The 17,011-nt window shown below is 41.9% G+C and overlaps 1 protein-coding gene across 1 annotated transcript in view; it reads left to right on the top strand.

The window, feature by feature from the left end:
- The first annotated feature begins 2,092 nt into the window (after nt 1-2,092).
- MFSD14B (major facilitator superfamily domain containing 14B) overlaps nt 2,093-17,011 on the top strand; it is a 46,533-nt gene continuing 31,614 nt past the window's right edge. Inside the window, exons 1-2 of the mRNA XM_067568653.1 lie at nt 2,093-2,554; nt 14,720-14,815. Of these exons, the coding sequence (XP_067424754.1) occupies nt 2,405-2,554; nt 14,720-14,815 (246 nt within the window). The 5' untranslated portion in view covers nt 2,093-2,404. The remainder of the gene's footprint in view (nt 2,555-14,719; nt 14,816-17,011) is intronic.

The following is a 17,011-nucleotide window of genomic DNA, read 5'->3' as shown; positions in this document are numbered from 1 at the left end:
AAGTACACTCATTGCTGTATTTCTTTTCGGTAAGTTGCCCCTAGCATAACTTCTCATGAGTGATGTACCTGAGTATTTGAATATTGATATTTAACCTGTACTGTTAAATGTATTAACCCTAATTTGGGATATTGTGAATAAGGGACTAGATGCATTTTTTGGCTTTTTAAACCAAACTTGCTATTTTTAGATTATTTTATACCTTATACCTAGGTGACTAGAAACTTTACTTGAATTTCACCTATGGATGGCTGTAGTAAGAACTTCTTAGAACCCATTTAGTGTTTTCCTAATTACTCAACTTAATTCCTTAGTAGATCAGAAAAACATTCACTGTTCTTGGCAGTAATTTATTTCTTCTTTTTTTTATATGTGGGTTTTTGGAAGTCTCTCAGCAAAATGCCTGAGAGTAAGAGAAGCAGTCAGATGCAAGCATGGTCAGTTTCATGGCCCTCACTTTCTTTTGAAGAGACAGGGTAGTCCTGAGACAGGATGATATGTTGGCAGGGCCCCCACATGGGGGAGAAAAAGGGTACACTTTACCGGGGCCTGGAAGCCCTTGGGGGCCCCAGCCCAAGCTGCAACCCCCATGGGTACGTCTGTGAGAAGGGGTCCGTGTTACAAGTTTGTACTGGGCCTTGTAAAAAATACCTTTGACTAAAAAGGTTTAATAAAGAACATCGGATACAGGTAAAGAGTAAAAAAAAACTACTTTTTATTTCTTTAACAGGTTTGCAAAGCTGGGCACAACTCCAGAACAAAAATCTATTCTGAAATTCCTTTATTATTCAGCAGTATATATTTCCTATCCCGGCCGAAAGAATCCCTCCCTTCGTTCCCCATTGGCTGGGTACTAAAAGGTTTACACCTTTCGCGACCGCCTACTACATACATTGTCTTTTTCATACAAACGTCATTCCATGTTCATGCTAATGAACCAATTTTCTATGCAGGGTGTGCGATAATATTCTAACACCTCATTACGCATGCGTCTTTTAAGGTGCCTTTTTGACCTTTTTCTAGCGGGATTGTTTAGTCAAGGGTTTTTCCTTTCAAGGAAGACAACTCCCGACTACTGGGCCCGTTAATTAACCTAGGTTGGCACATAGCCTTAGCAAAAGCAGGAAGGGGGGTAGACGTTGATTTCTACTTCTTGTGGTTTGCCCTTTATCTGTATCCAGGCGCTTGATGTCTGTTCGGCCTTCAACTTCTTCTTTATCTATTAGCCCCCCCCTTCTTTTCTTTCTCACTCATTTCTTAGGCTTGAAGCTGATTAAGTAACTTTCTAAGTTAATATATGCATATAGCAAAAATATTACTTTTCTATACCTACAACTATTTTATTTCTTTGAGACTCTTAACTCTTTCAGCCTGAAAAAATTATGCTTGGTACCTGTTTGTTGGTAGAGAAAATTAGTGAGAAAAGGCCGGTTTCTCTCTCTCACTCACCTCAGGGTACCCTCTCTGACAGGTTCAGGAAAGGAAGAGATGTTGTGGATCCAAAGGGAAGAGAGAGAGCTGAAACACAAGTGGAGAGAGGAAGAAATCTGGGACCCAGGAGGCACTGTGCAGAGAGGGTCTAGTCAGTATTTGCTGATGAGACCTGTTGTGGAAAGTTACAATGCCAGAGCAGCATTAACTCGACTGCCCAACGCGTGACACTGCGAGGGGTGTCTGGACGGACAGGTGACGTTGTGTAGCAGCTCTCACACTTGTTCACATTATGGGCCACACTGGAATTCAGGTGCCATCTGGCGAACGCTTGTCCTCTCAATGGCCATCCTGCAGGCCACCCCACTCTGCCGAATCACATCCAGGGGACTGGTGACGTCAGGGCCAAACAGTCATTAATGTAAAGGGCCCTGTCCAATGGCGGGGTGTGCACTGGGCTGCGACTCAGGAGACTTGGCTCCTCTCCTAGCTCAGCCACTGGCCTGCTGGGTGACCCAGGACAAAGCATACCTCCCACCTCCAGGGGCCGCTGCCTATTTGGCGAGCGGTCTGTGTAGAGCGGACCGGCCTGGACGCCCAGCGCTACGGCAACGTGAGGGTTAAACACTAACGCGTGGGGCGGGAGTAAGAAGGGGCGCCGGCATCACGTGACCAGGCGGGTCCCTCGCAGAGGGTGGGGGGCGGTGCTCGAACCCACCCAGGACCTGCTCCGCTGCCGCAGGCCGGAAGCGATACGGGCCGGCCCGGTGACGTAGTTTCCGGCGAGGCTCGGAGGAGCTAAGCTGCGGGCGGCGGTCAGGTGGTCGAGGCGGTCTCTGTGTCCGCGGAACGCTGCCCAGTCCAGCTCCAGGGCTCAGCGGCCGCAGATGAAGGTGCCGGCGAGAGGACGCCCAGAGCCCGCCCCGGTTCCCCCGCTCCGCCGTCCCGGCAGCCCCGGGAGGATGGGCGCGAAATGAGCCCCGAGCCGGAGCCGCCGCCGGCGCCGCCGCCAGCCCCGGCCGGGGAGGCGGAGATGGCAGCAGCGGGAGAAGGCGGCGAGAAGCGGGACAGCTGCGTCATGCTGGTGAAGAGGATCGGCCTGAAAGCGGGCGGCGGCAGCGCGGTGAGTGCGGCGCGGGGGCTCCCGGTGTCGGTCTCCCTGCGGCGCGGGCTGGGCCTCTGGCCCGCGGCTGGCGCGGGTGAGTGGGAGCCTGGCTACCGCCGCCTCGGCGGGCGCTGTCCAGTCCTGAGTCGCGGCCGGCCCGCGGGCCACTCATCGGCGGATGGGTGGTTCTCGCTGGCCGGGGGCGCCGCGCTCGCTGTGGGGGCTTGGGCGGTGAGCGTGTGTGAGGGTGGCGGGGCAGCCACTGACCGTTCCGTTCTCCCCGTGTGTGAGAGAGGCTTCCAGGTGTATTCATTCCGGGTTTATTTAAATGAAAAATGCAGATTTTCAACCAGGGTAATTTTTTTCTTTTTTCTGTTACACTTAGAAGTTGACTGTGGGAGGGACACACAGGTCCTAACCGGAAATCATTTCAGTTTCAATTTCATTGCTGTTCCGATGTCCAGTAAAGTGTCATTAAATAATCTCCTGGCTCCATGCACGCGCAGGGGGAAAATCCACTTTGTATTTAGGGTGTATTTGATAGGAAACGCTTCTGAAGTTGGGAGCATCTTTAATGGTGTCCTTTATAGTAGTTTCACTTCATCGTGAGTGAACTTCCCTATTCTAACCCTGCTTAACTTTCTACAAACTTGCAGTGGTTTTTGTGGCTTCTTTTATCAAGTGGGAGCATAATGTAAACAGTTGGTGCTGAGTGAATTTGGCTTCAAACCCAATCCATTGTACTGGCTGAGATGTTTTACCGGAGGCTTCTGCTGTTGCCCTGCTGCTCTCCCCTAACTTTGTCACCCAAAGTTTGCACAAGAGTTTCCACTATGGTCTTTCAGATAAAGGAAGTTACAATTTATGTGGAAGTCCTGGGTAGATTGTAGATAAATAGTATTTTAAGTAAATTCTCTCCTTAAAAGTGCTTCCTATGTTTATCCTTCTATTCGTGGAGTTTCTAATTTGTGTAAATATGTGGTAGCTTCTCTATCTGCCCCCTCTAGCAAGCTGAAACCACAGAGCTATTATCTGTTTCTACTTTAAGGAAAGTGAAAACCGAGAATAATAGATACTTAATGTAGCATGTGACACTGTGACATACATGTAAAACTTGAGTTTTCCTCAAAAGTCAGATGTTTTCCCCTGGATTTTGTATACAGTTAAAAAAAGCACTCTTTATTTAAAGCAGCACACATTAAAATCATAAGGGCTCTCAATGGCTCCATTGATGCATATGTTGTCGTTCATTTAAATAATTTTAGTGGATTATTGTAAGTTTAGGTTTTAATATACGTTGTCCTAATTTCAAATTTAATTTTAAAAAAGGTTTCTTTTTAAAAAGAAAAATGTATTTAATTTAAAGAAACTAATTTAAATAACTTTTACTTTTAAAAAGTAAATTTTCATCCACTCTGTGGCCTGACTTAGGGTAGGTCAGATTTCCAAAAACTCAGGGACAACAACCATGGTTGACAACTCCACATCTTGGGCACAATAGTATTTTCAACTACAAAGAGAAGGATAGTCTGCTGGTTGCGATGGCCCTCTGCCATGTACATTGGCCAAACCGGATTGTCACTATGCAAAAGAATAAATGGACACAAATCAGACATAAAAAATGGTAACATCCATAGGCCAGTAGGAGAGCACTTCAATCTCCCAGGACACTCTGTAGGTGACTTGAAAGTTGACATACTTCAACAAAAAAACTTCAAAAACAGACTTAAGTGAGAAACTGCAGAGCTGGAACTCATATGCAAACTTGACGCAATCAGAATGGGTCTGAATAGGGACTTGGAATGGTTATCTCATTACAAGAAGTAATTGTCACTGTTCACACATTCTCCCTTCTAATCAATGGTTGTGAATAGGCCTCATCTTCCCTAACTGAATTGACTTTGTTAGCACTTGTCCTCCCCATTGTTTCTTACCCTTGAATGTATGTATATACCTCCTATCTATGATTTTCATTTCATGCATCTGACGAAGTGGGTTGCAGCCCACGAAAGCTTATGCCCACAGAAATATGTTAGTCTTTAAGATGCTACAGGACTGTCATTTTTGCCGTATACAGACTAACACGGCTACCCCTTTAATGCTTTTTAAGGGGCTGGTCTGAAACTGGAACGAATGCCCAGAGGAAAGAGAGGCACACCTCACCACCACCTGCTTTAAGTGCAAGATACACTCTTTAAGCTTGTTGTCTTTAATAGAGATATATAACTGCATGTGCATATTTTAAAAAATAAACAAAAACTGATAGCACAAAAAGCCTTCTAAAATGCACTCACTTCTCCCCTTAGCAAGATGAGACCAATGACACGTCACACCAATTAAGGCACAACTGGAAGGTGTTTAAATACTATGGAAAGGGGGTGGTATAAGAAACCTTATACAATAGAAAGATCTGGAAAACTGCCTTATAGTGAGACCATCTAGATTGTTTCTTTAATCAGAAGAAAGGTTCAGAGGAGATTAGTTCACTACATGATATTTTGGCAGTAGAGGGTTCTTTAATGTAGCCATCAGATATGAGATTCAGTGGCTGGAAACTGATGTGAGCCATTTCAGACAATAAAGTACATTTTTTTAAAATGGTGTAATTAACTGTTGGAATGTAACAAAGGATTTGGTGGGTTCTCCATCGCCTGAAATAAGTAAATCAGTATTAGATGTATTTCTACAACACATGTTCTTAGTCAATTGTAAATTTGATTCAGGAATTATGGGGTGAAATTCTGTAGCCTGTGTTATGCTGGGGCGTAGACTAGATGATTATAGTGGTCCTTTCTGGCATTTACCTCAGAAAATTCTCTCCCCAGCACTTAAATACTATAGTGACAGAATTTTTAGAAAAATCTTAAATAGGAGGAAATCTATGTTGCATGATTGATTGGGAAACAAATAAGTTGAGTAAGAACTGAATTCTTAGAAAAATCATTGTTGAGATGCCTAATGTGCATATTTACACCCAATGTAGAAGTTGCTTGTTTAAAGCACAGTATGCTTTCCTGATTTCTTCCAGATTAGTGCTCAGAGTGTCTTGAACTTTCAATTTTGAATTCCGTCTGGCAAATGAGAAATTAGACTGATCAGGATTTATTACTTGCTGAAGAAATTATTTTTTTTAAAACTTTGTTCCCATTCCATAAAGCTCAGTGATGAGACATACAAAACTGAAAGTGGATTTGCTTAAATAATTTTTTTTATGCTGCTCATTGTCATTAGTAACTACCGAATTGTGGGAAATCGCTAACCGTTTTCAACATAGGCTGCTGTTCATGCATGTGGAAGAACAGCCTTGCAGATGTTGTAGTATTAAATCTGATGAGAATCCTAGGACAATGCTGACTAATATAAGGTGTCTAATGGTGTAAAGATCTTCTCATTATTCCTTGTACATGTGAAATTGAGGACAAAGGAGTCAGGAAAATGGGATTGGGGGAGAGATGAAACAAAGAGCAAAAGGGGATACTGATTAATCTCTTAAAGACAAAACACTTATTTCATTGAAGACAGCTGAATCTAAGTAAATACATTTGTAGTGTTACTTCCATATAAGCAATTGCTGTAGTTGTGACAAAGATTGATTGCAAAAGGGTGGAAACTCAGTCCATTCACATGAGGGATGGTGGTCTAAGACTCATATCTCTGTTAAGATATGGTCCCCACTATGGAAAAGTTTGGGAATCTAAACTCCTTGGAGATGAGATTAAATATCTTAAAACAGGTGTTCCTAAACTTTTGAATCTAATTACTTTTTCTTTATTTCTAAAGAATAACATTTGTTATAAAACTTCAATGTGAGTTAAACCCAGCAAAGCGATTTACAAGTTGTCTTTAATTCTATCATTTTGTCATTGGTTATGCTTCACAGTTTATCTTTAACCAGTGTCCTTCTTATGTTTTTTATGGACTACTTCAAAATGAAGTTTAAGATCAGGCAATATCTAATCGCTTTAACTTTGTCTACTGTTGGTTATAGATTGACAGTTACTATACAGTAACTGGGTGTGAATTTTATTTTACAACAGTCATAAAAATTAACTGAGTACTCTGTTTTTGGCCTTCAGATTTGAGTTTTCCTTCTTCCCACCTTTCACTGTTCTTCAAAGGCTTCTATGGAAAGGTAGATTTGGTACTGGGCTCTAAAAATATGCAGCCAGGGTCATTTTGATCTCCTCTCCTAGCATTATACAGGCTAGGATCCAACATCACAAATACTGTTCCTATAGTTCATGAAAGTTTTTACCTTGGGCACTTTTTCTATGGTCCCACTCAGTGCAACTTTCTTAATGGGGGAGGAGGATGGTCTCTGAAGTAGCCTGGTCCAAAATCATTGATTATTAGTACCAGCACCTTGAATTGGACAAGAAAGCGAATGGAGAATGTGGACAACTGCTGTGATGTGTGCTCTGTGGCTGGCTCCACCCCAGACAAACTGCAACATGTTGTACAAACATGTACCAACATGTTTATTTGTGTTGGTTGACCACTCTGTGAGCAAGATCATAAAGCAGCACTATGGAACAATCTTTGTTGTGCTTTGCAGTTCTGTCTTATGTTCTGTCTTCTGTTTCTTATGTTGTGCATATCACCATGGTACTCAAGTTACTATAAATTACTATCTGTCCAGTGGGTATCGATATATCTATATGCCATTTAATTTGCAGAAGTGACTATTCAGTATTTCACACAATGTTATGGTAGTGTATACCTATCACTGAATTTGATGTTGTCTTGTGTGTGTGGTTTACAAATAATAGAACATGGGAAATTTACTTTCTAATGATAACACAAAATAGATAAGGCTAATGTAATTTAAAATACTGAATTAAAGGAGACGATGTCTCGCAGGTTCAGTAGCAGAACAGAGAGTCTTTGATTTCTAGGTTACTATTCTAGGATTCTAGGATACAGAGTGACCTAAACAAACTGGAGGATTGGGCAAAAAGAAATCTAATAAGGTTCAACAAAGATAAGTGCAGAGTCCTCCACTTAGGAAGGAAGAATCCCATGCACAGCTATAGACTGGGGACCAACGAACTGGGCAGCAGCTCTGCAGAAAGGGACCTGGGGGTAATGGTGGATAAAAAGCTGGATATGAGTCAGCAGTGTGCCCTGGTTGTCAAGAAGGCTAATGGCATATTGGGCTGCATTAGGAGGGGCATTGCCAGCAGGTCACGGGAAGTGATTATTCCCCTCTATTCGGCATTGGTGAGGCCGCATTTAGAATATTGTGTCCAGTTTTGGGCCCCCCACTACAAAAAGGATGTGGACAAGTTGGAGAGAGTGCAGCGGAGGGCAACCAAAATGATTAGGGGGCTGGAGCACAGGACTTATGAGGAGAGGCTGAGGGAACTGGGCTTGTTTAGTCTGCAAAAGAGAAGAGTGAGGGGGGATTTGATAGCGGCCTTTAATTACCTGAAAAGGGGTTCCAGGGAGGATGGGGCTAGGCTGTTCTCGGTGGTGGCAGATGACAGAACAAGGAGCAACGGTCTCAAGTTGCAGGGTGGGAGGTCTAGGTTGGACATTAGGAAAAAGTTTTTTACTAGGAGGGTGGTGAAGCACTGGAATAGGTTACCTAGGGAGGTGGTGGAATCTCCATCCTTAGAGGTTTTTAAGGTGAGGCTTGACAAAGCCCTGGTTGGGATGATATGTGAGGTTAGTCCTGCTTTGAGCAGGGGGTTGGACTAGATGACCTCCTGAGGTCCCTTCCAACTCTAATATTCTATGATTCTATGGTTCATATCTGGCTCAAATTGGTAGAGGCCAGAGTAGTTTACTGTTTGGGTGACTGGTGGACTACATGAAATCAGTGCCTGTTTTTCTCACTTGGGTTCTAAAATGTCTAAAGTCAAGAAACTACCATCACAATGCTTTTCCTCTCAGACAGTTCTCAAGAGATGATTTGAAGAAGCATAGAAAAGGAACTGTGTGCATCTCTACAAGTAGCCCCTGAAGACTAGCATTGAGGCTTGTTAGCAGGACCATGTGGGAAGCTTATGTAGTTGTTGCCCATACTGTACCTATTTGTGGTTATGGAATTTGAGTACTAGTACCTTTTCAGGAGCAGAAAATTTAATTAAAATAAACCAGAAAAATCAGCATTTGCATTGTTATGATTATGGCTTTATCAGGCCAGTACAATATGTATTCCTGGCCCACATGTAAGGGCAGACCAGGATAAGAGAAAATTCTATTCAGCTGAGTACTCATGTGAGAGAGATGTATTCATCAGTAATTAACTTCACAGCTATTTGGTTAGCTGAATCTATAAGATCATCTGTTGAAGCAGGAAGAAATTGTAAGCTGAAGAGACATAGCCATGGAGCAAGGCATGCTGGTGTTCAAAAGTGCAGCAAACTGCTTAGCTCCAGGCTTAAGGACCTTTTTTAGAAACCTGGACTCCAGTGGAGAAGTCTGCAGAGGTTGTAAACAGTAGTGTATATTTACTTTATTAAAATATACAAAAACTAAGGGAATTTCAAGGGACCCCCCCATTTGTTTCCCTATTGTTAAGGCTAAGTAAAAAGTTTTCTCTTGTAGAATACTCAGACAAACTGCAAATATATAGTATCTTCTGTTCTGTTAAATGGAAACGTGTATGCTATCAAACAGGAAGTGTAACATGGCAGTTAGTGTGGGAGAGCTTTTTGCTCTTACCTGTCCAATTCTGTACTTTCTTTAACAGCACATTATCAATTCATTTAATATAGACAATGTGTTCTTTTGAAAGACATAACAAATATTGCATGATATAAAGTCTACATCAGTGGATATATGTAACTACTCTTAGCTGAACCAAAATGTCTCAATATGTTGTCTTGTCTGGGAAAGAATTCCCAGCATGGGGAGGAAAAAAGCAAAGTTCCTGCAAAAATCAATTAAAAGATTCATAGACTAAACTGAGTTAGTGTTTTTTTTTTTCCCCCCCATTTAGTAGATTCGCACACATGAGCGGCCAATGTGATTTTAAAATAAAATAGTTCTGGTTGAACTAAAAGCATCCAATCAAATGATGCCATTTGAGGGAGGTGCACTGAAGGGGTACAGGACCGAGTGCTCACGGTCCCTGATCCCAATGGAACCCTTTGGCACTTAAAATACAAATAAAATAACTTTGGAAAGGAACAGTTGGGGTTTTTGACATAAGGGAACATGTCAGACAGTTTTTTTTATAGAATGAGCACATTAGCTAGACAATTCAATTGACATAAGTAAAATGATTAACAATATTGACAGTGAAGTTTGCATTATTATATTGCAAAGTTAAAACTTAATGTGTGAAAATTGATTGAATGAGTTAATGGGTAAATGGTTGCTATAAAACTGTCTGAGGAACAAATGCTGCCAAAAGGGAAGCCTGACACCAGTCTGTAACTTTGAACAGAGTTGTTATCCTGCTTCATTTAGTTTACCAAATGTATTCTGCTATAGTACTTTTTCAGGGTAATACTAAAAATTTAACCCTCGGAAAGGCTAAAGGTATGGTACTTGGACCACTAATAAGATGAGTTTACCTTTTTCTTCTCCCATCCCTTCTTGTAGTTATGAATTATGATCGTCCTCTTATTTTGTAGAAGTCTTAACTAGCTGGACTTATTCTCTATAAGAGTTCCTTGGGAGTCTAGGGGACAGGTTTGTTCATATTGAACAGCTATATTCTGGTTGAAAATGTTTTTGGTTGGATTCTTGGAATGCAGTACTCAAATCACAGGCAACATGTTAAAATGCATGTTTTGTAAGTTTACTGTCCAGGCTTTTGCATAGAGATTTTAACTTTGGGTTAGAGAGAGGGAATGGAACATAGAGAGAAAGAAAAGTGTTGTGGAATGGAGCTTTGCTTTTGTTTCTGATATTTTTAACATTTTATATTGTTAGTTTAGGATTTTTAACTTTGCCTGCCAATGCTGACTGGCTAATAACAATGAATCAATGACCAAAGTTAGATAATAACGAGAGAAAGGGATTTTGTGTGGTGTACATGTACTTTTCTTCTTCGCGGGCTTTGCAGCTATAATGTATTTTGACTAATACTTTGTTGAAAGATAGTTTGGTTCATCTTTATCATAGCACTTGCTGTACACTTTCTCCGTGTATAAATTCATAGAAGTTTAGGGTTGGAAGGGACTTTAGGAGATCATCTAGTTCAACCCCCTGCTTAAAGCAGGACCAACCCCAACTACATCATCCCAGCCAGGGCTTTGTCAAGCTTCACCTTAAAAACCTCTAAGGATGGGGATTCCACCACCTCCCTAGGTAACCCATTCTAGTGCTTCACCCACCCTCCTTGTGAAAAAGCTTTTCCTAATATCCAACCTAGACCTCCCCCACTGCAACTTGAGACCATTGCTCCTACTTCTGTCATCTGCCACCACTGAGAACAGCCTAGTTCCATCCTCCCTGGAACCTCCTTTCTGGTAGTTGAAGGCTGCTATCAAATCTTCCCTCATTCTTCTCTTCTGCAGACTAAACAAGCCTAGTTCCCTCAGTGTCTCCTCATAAGTCTCGTGCACCAGCCCCTTAATAATTTTTGTTGCCCTCCGCTAGACTCCTTCAAATTTGTCCACATCCTTTCTGTAGTGGGAGTCCCAAACTGGACACAATACTCCAGATGTGGCCTCATCAATGCTGAACAGAGGGGAATAATCACCTCCCTCGATCTGCTGGCAATGCTCCTACTAATATGCCGTTAGCCTTCTTGGCAATAAGAGCACACTGTTGGCTCATGTCCAGCCTCTTGTCCACTGTAATCCCCAGGTCCTTTTCTGCTGAACTGCTGCCTAGCCAGTTGGTCCCCAGTCTGTAGCAGTGCATGGGATTCTTCCATCCTAAGTGCAGGACTCTGCACTTGTCCTTGTTGAACCTCATCAGATTTCTTTTGGCCCAATCTTCCAATTTGTCTAGGTCATTCTGTATCCCATCCCTGCCCTCCACCGTATCTACCACTCCCCCACGGCTTAGTGTCAACTGCAGACTTGCTGAGGGCACAATCCACCCCATGCTCCAGATCATTAATGAAGATGTTGAACCAAACTGACCCCAGCACTAACCCCTGGGGCACTCTGCTTGTTACAGGCTGCCAACTAGACATCGAACCATTGATCACTACCCGTTGAGCCTGATGATCTAGCCAGCTTGTCCATTTTATTGTCCATTCGTCCAACCCATACTTCTTTAGCTTGCTGATAAGAATACTGTGGGAGACTGTATCGAAAGATTTGCTAAAGTCAAGGTATATGATGTCCACCACTTTTTCCTCAGATCCACAGAGCCAGTCTGCTCATCATAGATGAGCAATCAGGTTGGTCAGGCATGACTTAACCTTGGTGAATCCATGCTGACTTTTCCTGATCACCTTCCTCTCTTCCAAGTGCCTCAAAATGGATTCCTTGAGGAGCTGTTTCATGATTTTTCCAGGGACTGATGTGAGGCTGACCGGTCTGTAGTTCCTCAGATCCTCCTCCTTCCCTTTTTTGAAGATGGGCACTATATTTGCCTTTTTCCAATCATTTTCCAATTTATACAAGAAATCTGAATCATGCTATGGTAGAAAATACTTCATCTGAAATTTCTTCATGTCTCTAGGAACATTAAACTTTTAACATGTTAACTCTTTAAAATGTTGTGTTGGATGGGAGGAAGATAACCTGTCTCTGTGGTTCAGGTGATTATCCAGATTACTGATTTTTCTAGTGCCCCAATTAAGTTCATGTGTTCTCCCTCAACAGCTGCTATACCACAATGTTCTGGTTTTCCTTTAAGATTTGGAGGTGAGCAGCTTGTCCTTTACCTTCCAGTGTCAAGAATACTGAAGCTCTGTTACGTTTTAAAGCTCATATCCATTTGTCTTATTTACATCTCTCAACCTACTTCTCATTTTATAAACCAGGTTACACAAATTGTCTAATTCTGTTGCAAGATACCAGAGCGATACATTTTACTTTTTTAGAGCACTACTATAGTGCTTCTCCTTTCAGGGAAACTTCTTCTTTTAGAGGTCTTGTTAAACTCAATGTTATGGGGAAGTTCTTCTGAAATATTTCAGTTTTGAGTTCTGTAGGGAATTTCCAAGACAAACTGCTTGGAGGTATCTTGGTTGTGGCAAGAAAGCTGAAAACTTTCTCCTTTTGTTTAGTGACAATGGTCTGTAATGTGGCTTATGCATTTTAGCACACTTAAAATACTTAACTTAATGCAGACAACTGCTGTGTACATTTTCAGTTCTGTATAACCACTTGAAAGTCCTGTCCTGCAAACACTTAGGCACGTGCTTAACTTTTCTACCATGAGTAGTCCCATTGATTTAAATGGAAATGCTCGTGGTAGTAAAGTTAAGCATGTGCAGCAGTGATTGCAGGGTTGGCATTTAGGAGATTGTGGCCGTAGTAAGTCTGTGAGGATAATCTATCAGTGTACTTTATTTCAAGGTTGGGTGTCTCATTTTTGACTGCATTAACCTGTTTTGACAGACACAGAACGTAACTTGTAGTGTTTGTGTGCTTTTTGGGGGAGGGTTATACAGCAGCAAACAATTGCTAATTTAACAATCAGATTTTATTAAATGATTTTTATGTCAGATTTATACACTTAGTGTCTACTCTAGGGAATTATTTTAAAATCCCACCCATGACATGGTTCATCTGAACAGCATGTTTAAGTGAACTAACATGGTAATAAAAATGCCTTGTTACAGTCCCAGGTTAAGGCACATTTACAATTACATGGTTCCCAGTAGTATATCAAAGCCATTGGAGGAACTGTAAGTTCATAACTACATTATGTGTGTTCATGATAAGTGCTTTATAAACATGAGTTAATGAAGCCTTAAAACACCTCTTCTCTGGTAGGTACTTGAACTGCTTTACAGATGGTGTAGTTAAGGCAGAGGAGAGGGAGTCTGTATCAGAGTCAGTAGAGTAGTGGTCCTCACACTTTTCTTCTCATGCTACTCCTTGCCAGTAATAGAATGTGTCCGCACCACCCTGGCCGGGAGCAGAGTTGTGGCTAGGCGAGGGTCTGTGGCGGAGGCTGGGAGCAGAGCTGAGGCACGGCAGCTGAGAGCAGGGATCGGAGCTGGGGGCGGGGAGCCAAGAGTGGGGGCTGATGGCCAAGCTGCAGCTGGGAGCAGGGCCAGGAGTGCAGTTGGGGGCTGGGACTGGGGGGATGGAGCAGAGCTGGGGGCAGAGCAGGAGCGGGTGGCACTCCCTCTCCACCCCCTCGTTGGGGCTGGCCTAGGCCCAGTCATGCCCCCCGGAAGTTCCTCCGTGCCCTAGGGGGACCTGCCCCACAGTTCAGGGACCACTGCAGTAAAGCAACAAGTTCCTGCGTCTCTGATACTTTGAGACTGTGATACTTTGTAGTGTTGCCTTTGTTTCTGAAGACAGATTATTGTAGTGCCTCTGCTGCTCAAACTTTCCTAAGCATCAGTGTGTAGCTTTTAAGAATGTTTAGTTTCACTGCAGCTCAACAGAAATCTATGGACAGTGGTGAAACTGAGGGAAAAATTTAATTTAATTCTGCTGCTGTTTGGGAACCTATAAGCAGAAGAAGATATGGGAGCTGAAGTTATTCACAGGTGAGGACCCTTCAAAAAAGGAGACTAGAGGTGGGATAGACAGAGTAGTAGAAACTGCTCCTCAGAGAGAGGAAGGTTAGGAATGGGAAAATGTTTCTCTCTCCTAATCAGCTGGAGGTTGGGGAAGCAGGTCTTCAGATTTCCAAGAGTAACTCCTGAGGAAGGTTCATGGGCAATACTTTCAGACAAATCTGAGAAGTCTCCCCCTTCACAGCATGAGTGCGGAAGCTTGGCTTCTTACTAGGGCATTGCCCCTAAACTTTATTGTTGGATCAGCTCATTCCCTTCCTCCACAAATCATTCATACTACCTATAGCTGTCTGCTTTAGGAAGCTAAAGCAATGTATCAAATAGGGAATGGATGATGGCTGTAGGTTAGGGCTTTAGGGGCCCTTTCGGGTGGGTGAGAGGGCAAGTTTTTTATGTTGATGTGATCATTTTCTTTGGCTCATTCAAAACACCTTTAAAGTGTTTGGGGTTTTTTTATTGTAGGTCAGCTTGAAAACTTACATTACTATTTCAAAACATTATATATTTTGGGAAATAAGTCACTTTAAAAGATATATGCTATTTATATTTAAATATTCTTTTCTTTTTAGCAGCAAGGTATTGGTCGACCAAGTGTGTACCATGCTGTTGTGGTCATATTCCTGGAATTCTTTGCCTGGGGACTATTGACAACTCCCATGCTAAAAGTAAGTGTTGACAGACTGTTTATATCTTTCCCTACAATAATGATATCAGAGATCAGTTTTACTTTGGAGATCCTGTTTATACTCTGTGGGGCTCTCGTTTTAAATGAGTTGTATTTTATTCACCAGTGTCTTAATAAAGGAGTTTGAAGTCTCTGGTTCTTTTTGTTTATGTCAAGCCAACGTAATTTGTATGGTTGATATTCTGCTAAAGAAGACCACACCTAGACTGACAGAAGGACTGCAAGTATGATCTGAAATCTATTGGTAGAGCTACAATGCTGTATCTTAAGTTAGTGTTGTAAAAGCCTCATGTTTATAAGAACAAAAAGTATTTAAAAGAAAAAAAAACTGCTGAGGTTTTGGTTTCTAATATAAAGACTTTAGTGTATGCTTTATTTGCAGGTTATAACAGTTTAGTTATGGGTGGTGACTGTTATAATTCATTTTGTACAGAAGTGTGGGCTGTTTGTTTATATCAGCATAAAATCTGCAGTAAAATTTAAAGATCTTCATGTTAGATTTTACAGCTGCTTAAACCTTATAGAAGGCTGTTACTCTCCAGATGAATAGATAGTTTAAAAGATTAGTAATAGGATACGGAGCCTTTTATTTTCAGTTTACTAGTGTAAATTCTTTCGAAATCGAAAGTGTCCGAGGGCTGGTCTGCACTGAGGATTTATATTGGCATAACTGTGTCTTTGAGTGGTCTGAAAAATCCACATATTGAGATATGTGGCAATGCTGACTTAACTGCTGCTGTAGACGGTGCTAGGTTGATGGAAGAATTCTTCCATTAGCTGCTGGCTCTTCGGGAGGTGCATTAACTACAATGATTGGAGAACACATCCCATGACTATAGTCAGTGTCTACACTGAAGTGCTACCGCAGTGCAGTTGCAGTTCTGCTGCTGCTGTGTTTAAGTGTAGATATATCATAAGTTATCAAACAGCCTCTTAGTGATCAAGCTATGCTAGTATCTCAGTCTTGTTTCTCATTGAAAAGTGTCCATATAATATCTTGGTCATCTTTCAACAGATTCAGGATTCAAAGTGGCATGAAAACCAGCATTACTTTGTTCCTTAGTATGGGTCCCCTCTGGAATTGTGATGGTGTATATTGGCATGACAGTGAGAGGAAGCTTTTATTGATACTTTTGCTTCATGGGTTCTTTAGATAGAGGGCTTAGGTTTCCAGTCCTGTTGCTCTCAATGTTGTACAGCAGCATTAAATTCACTTTTAACAATATTAACAACAAAAACCTACATGACATAGAAACGTAGGGCTGGAAGGGACCTCAAGCTGTCATTGAGTCCAGCCCCCTGCGGTGAGGCAGGACCAAGTATACCTTTACCATCCCTGACAGCTGTTTGTCCTGTCTGTGTTTTTAAAAACCTCCAATGATTGGAATTTCACAAACTCCCTTGGAAGCCTATTCCAGAGCTTAAACTACCTTTATAGTTAGAAAGTTTTTTCCTAATATCTAGCCTTGTAGATAAAGCCCATTACTTCATGTCCTACCTTCACTGGACATGGAGAACAATTGATCACAGTCCTCTTTATAACTGACTGTAACATATTTAAAGATTGTTAGCAGGGCTCCCCTCAGTCTTCTTTTCTCAAGGCAAAACTTGCCCAATATTTTTAACCTCTCCTCATGGATCAGGTTTTATAAACCTTTTGCCATGTTTATTGCTCTCCTCTGAACTCTCTCCAATTTGGCCACATCTTTCCTAAAGTGTGGTGCCCAGAACTGGATACAGTTCTCTAGCTGAGGCCAAGTAGAGCAGGACAATTACCTCCCATGTCTCACAACACTCCTGTTAATACATCCCCAGAATAGTGTTAGCCTTTTTCACACCTGAATCACATTTACTCTCATTCAATTTGTGATCCATATTACCCGTAGACTCTTTTTTTTGTAGTTTTGCTGTCTAACAAGTTATTCCCCATTTTGTAGCTATGTGTTTGATGTTTACTTTCTTGTTGTAGTGCTTGCATTTGTCTGTCCTGAATTTCATCTTGTTAAAATCAGAGCAATTCTCCTATTTGTCAATGGCATTTTGAGTTCTAATCCTGTCCTCCAAAGTGCTTGCAACCCCTCCCAATTTAGGGTAATCTGCAAACTATAAGAATACTCTACCTTCCATTATCCAAGTAATTAATGAAAATATTGAAAGTACCAGACCCAGGACAGAT

Source organism: Emydura macquarii, unplaced genomic scaffold (genome assembly GCF_026122565.2).
Source record: "Emydura macquarii macquarii isolate MOO-44397 ecotype Brisbane River unplaced genomic scaffold, CSIRO-AGI_Emac_v2 contig_2897, whole genome shotgun sequence".
In the NCBI taxonomy this organism is placed as follows: Eukaryota; Metazoa; Chordata; order Testudines; family Chelidae; genus Emydura; species Emydura macquarii.
Note: the sequence above shows the minus strand (reverse complement) of the source record. Positions and strands in the feature narration are given on the sequence as shown.